At 44.6% G+C, this 3,764-nt stretch overlaps 1 protein-coding gene across 2 annotated transcripts in view; it reads left to right on the plus strand.

Moving 5' to 3' along the window:
* Nucleotides 1-2,578, plus strand: part of SMIM12 (small integral membrane protein 12) — a 4,728-nt gene extending 2,150 nt beyond the window's left edge. For both annotated transcript variants that reach the window (XM_023727259.1, XM_023727260.1), the window contains one exon: nucleotides 1,666-2,578. In XM_023727259.1, the coding sequence (XP_023583027.1) occupies nucleotides 1,671-1,949 (279 nt within the window). In that variant the 5' untranslated portion in view covers nucleotides 1,666-1,670 and the 3' untranslated portion in view covers nucleotides 1,950-2,578. The remainder of the gene's footprint in view (nucleotides 1-1,665) is intronic.
* Nucleotides 2,579-3,764: the final 1,186 nt, after the last annotated feature.

Raw genomic sequence — 3,764 nt, forward strand, 5'->3', positions numbered from 1 at the left:
ACCAATTTAACAGTTTCTACATGTACCATTTAGTGACATTGATTTTTTTCAGTTGTGCAACCTTTCTCGCCCTCCTGCCCCATTAACATAAACTCACTGCCTCCTAAGGTTCCTATCTAATCTTTTGAGTTGCTGTTGTCAATTTGATCCCAGGTAGATAGTTCTTAAAAGAGCACAATGCTCAAGGCAGACTTTTTTTTACTAGTTAAGCTAAACTGTTGTTTGGCTTCCAGAAGACTTCAGGGGTTATATTTGGTTTAAGGTTTAAAGATCTCAGGGCAGTAGTTTCAGGGGTTCATCCAACCTTCATGGCTCCAGGATGTCTGGAGTCCATGAGACCCTGTAGGGTTTTCAATGGTTGATTTTTTGGGAGTAGATCACCAGGACTTTCTTCCAAGGTGCCTCTGGGTAGACTGGAACCTCCAACTTTTTGTTTAGCAGCTGAGTATGTTAACCGTTTGCACCTTCCAGGGACTCTTGGCACATAGTAAGTGCTCAATAAATGGCAGCTATCATTATTAAGACAATTGTGAATCAGCTTTGATAATTTTTAATAGTAGAAATAATCATTTGAGACTAAATGACCATCAGCAGAAAAAACCAAAACAGATCAAAACCAAACCTGTTGCCATCGAGTGGATTCTGACTCATAGTGACCCTATAGGGCAGAGTAGAACTGCCCCGTAGAGTTTCCAGGGAGCAGCTGGTGGATTAAAACTGCTGCCCTTTTGGTTAGCAGCTGAGCTGTTAACCACTGCGCCACCAGGGCATCAAATGGCCATTAGAGTGACCCAATTTGTGTGTTTTTATGTTACTTTGGTGTTGTCCTACTTCATTTCAGGAGGCCCCAGAGCCATTCCGCTTCTTTCTACTTTTAAGTCCTTACGTGTCCAGAGTATGTATAAGGGGTTTGTGATATTATCAGGAGCTTATTTTGTAAATGTGAGGGGGATGTGTGTTTGGTTGAAGAGAGTGTATTTTGAAAATGGTTTGGCCAGCAGATTTATGAAGTATAGATTTATCCCATTATTAGAAAAACTAAGTTCAGAATAGGAAAAAAAACCTTTATCTATTTATCTAAAATCCAAAATAGTTGGGTAATGGATTAGGGTTTTGGCTATTTAAATATGTTTCTTATGTGTTACATGAGGAAAAGCAACTACTTCTCATTATACTGGAGCCAGGACACTCACAGTGGCATTGTGCATGGCGGTGGGTTGTGGTAGGGGAGGGAATACTTGGCTATGCTCATGGATAAATTGTGCAGAGCAGAGAAAGACTTCTTTCCCTTCTTGAAATGTCAGCAAACTGTAAAGGGAGGGCCTGGGTTCTACAACAGGCTTGGAGCTCTGCTAGATAGCTCAGAGGTCCCCTCAAGGGGAACACTGCAATACTTGCATCTGCAGTAGTCAAAGAGTATAGTAGATACAATGGAGACTCTTCCCTTTGCTTCCCAAGAATTGAATCTTTCAGAACTTCCTAGATTGTTTCAGGGACCCAACTGTTGAATAAACAAGGTACCCTCTGGCATTGGTCTGCAGGGGGTGAATGCTCAGTAAATTGGGCCAGGCTGCCTGGTAAGTGGAGAGCCCTGGTGAGTTGTCCATATTTGGTGGGGGAGGGGGTGCTGGTCTCTCCCTAATGCTGCCGTGTCCTCTTTTACAGATGCCATGTGGCCTGTGCTTTGGACCGTGGTGCGTACCTATGCTCCTTATGTCACATTTCCGGTGGCCTTCGTGGTTGGGGCTGTGGGCTACCACCTGGAATGGTTTATCCGGGGAAAGGATCCCCAGCCTGTGGAGGAGGAAAAGAGCATCTCAGAGCGCCGAGAGGACCGCAAACTGGATGAGCTGCTAGGCAAGGACCACACCCAGGTGGTGAGCCTTAAGGACAAGCTGGAATTTGCTCCGAAAGCTGTCTTGAACAGAAACCGCCCAGAGAAGAGTTAACGGAGGAAACGGGGCCCTGTGAGTCCTTCCATGGGCTGAGAATGGTCTTGTCAACATGTCAGCTCAGCATCAGACCCCACCTTTGATCTGCTTTGTTGTTGCTTATTCTGCCGCTCCCGCACCACACACCCACACACATACTGGCTGCTCTTCTAGGGCGGCAGACGCACCAGCAGCTGAGGGGCCAGTGAAGAGGACGTACCTTGTGGGTTCTGGCTTGAAGGCTGCACCTGTTGTGTGGTGGCCACAACTGCTCAGGCTTCTGAGCTTATGGGCGCACTGCTAGGAGGATGTGTGGAACCACTGCTGTCCCATCGGTGACTGTTATGAAATGGCCTCAAATGGTAGTGGCTGGGATTTGGGTTTTACCTTTAGTTGGGACACCTACATTTCTAGTTCCAGTTTGCACTGGGAAGACTTAGAAAATCTACCTGGCTCCCTTCCTAGTTTTCGCTTTCCTTTGTGCTCATTCTTCCTGTAATCCTGTTCTACCAGCTCAAGAATGGGATTCTTTGGGGGAAGGAAAGTGTTTTTCTGTTCTTGGAAGCCCAGGTTGTTCACCTAGGGGCAGGGAAGAACGTCCGCCTGGTGAATTTGCTTGAAAACAATCACCATCTTCCACCCTCCCCTCATTGTATAGTACAAAACATGATTAAACTGGCACGTGAGAACCGTATGGATCTTATCCTGTCTTCCAGTTGGTGTTTGGGGTCTCCTTAGGAGTTAGGCAAGTGCAAGCACTTCAAAGTAGGATAACGTTGGTGTTTAAGGACTCCGGGGCCTAGAAGCTTTGTTTACTAGCGTGGCTGTGGTGAATCCTGGAGGTGCAGGTTCCCAAGAGCCTTTTTACTATAACGAGGATCGTAGGACCTTTCAAAGTCTAAATTGCAGGAGACCAGGGGAGCTTGACAGTGGCTATCAAATTTCCCAGTTTCTCTTTCTCTCTCTGTCTCACACGCACACATACACATACTTTCCCCTACTGAAGTAAAATACGCACATGAAAGAAAATTTAGTAGGGATAAGAGAAAAGTCACCTACACTCCCAGCACTCTAATATGACCACTGTTAACATTTTGTCCTCTTTCACGAATTCTCTGCACAGTATTTTTTTAGGTGGTTGTCATTATGATACATTTAGTTTTGTGTTCCTTTTTCATAGCATTTCATATTACAATAATTTTTTCATCTTATCACATAGACTTCATAATCATAATGGTTTTTAATAGCTGCATAACTGCCCATCAAGTAGAATATAGCATAGTTTGTTTTGGGCAATTTCCTTATTGCTGGACATTTGAGTGGTTTCGGGTTCTTCACTAGTATAAATACTGCAATGAATATGCTATAGAAGGCTTTGTCTGCATTTTGGAGTAAATAATAGGAATAGTAGATAGCATTTTGGATGAAATACGATGAGCAATTAAATGCGTTTCCTAAAGGGCTGTAGGAGTTCTAAATACTACCGCTTACGATGTTGCTGCTGAGGCTGTAAGGGGTGTGAAAGCAGAGGGCAGGAAGGGGCGTAAGAACCTGTTGCCTCATGAAGTTGCCTGAGTGAGCAAAGGGAAATAATGAGCACTGTTATTATGTGCCATCAATTTGGTTCTGACTCATAGGGACCCTGTGTACAACAGAACAAAACACTGCCCAGTCCTGTGTCATCCTCACAATCGTTACTATGTTTGAGCCCATTGTTGCAGCCACTGTGTCATTCCATCTCGTTGAGGGTCTTCTCTTTTTCACTGACCCTCTACCAAGCATGATGTCTTTCTCCAGGGACTGGTCCCTCCTGATAAAATATCCAAAGTACTT

Source organism: Trichechus manatus, unplaced genomic scaffold (genome assembly GCF_000243295.1).
Source record: "Trichechus manatus latirostris isolate Lorelei unplaced genomic scaffold, TriManLat1.0 scaffold00015, whole genome shotgun sequence".
In the NCBI taxonomy this organism is placed as follows: domain Eukaryota; kingdom Metazoa; phylum Chordata; class Mammalia; order Sirenia; family Trichechidae; genus Trichechus; species Trichechus manatus.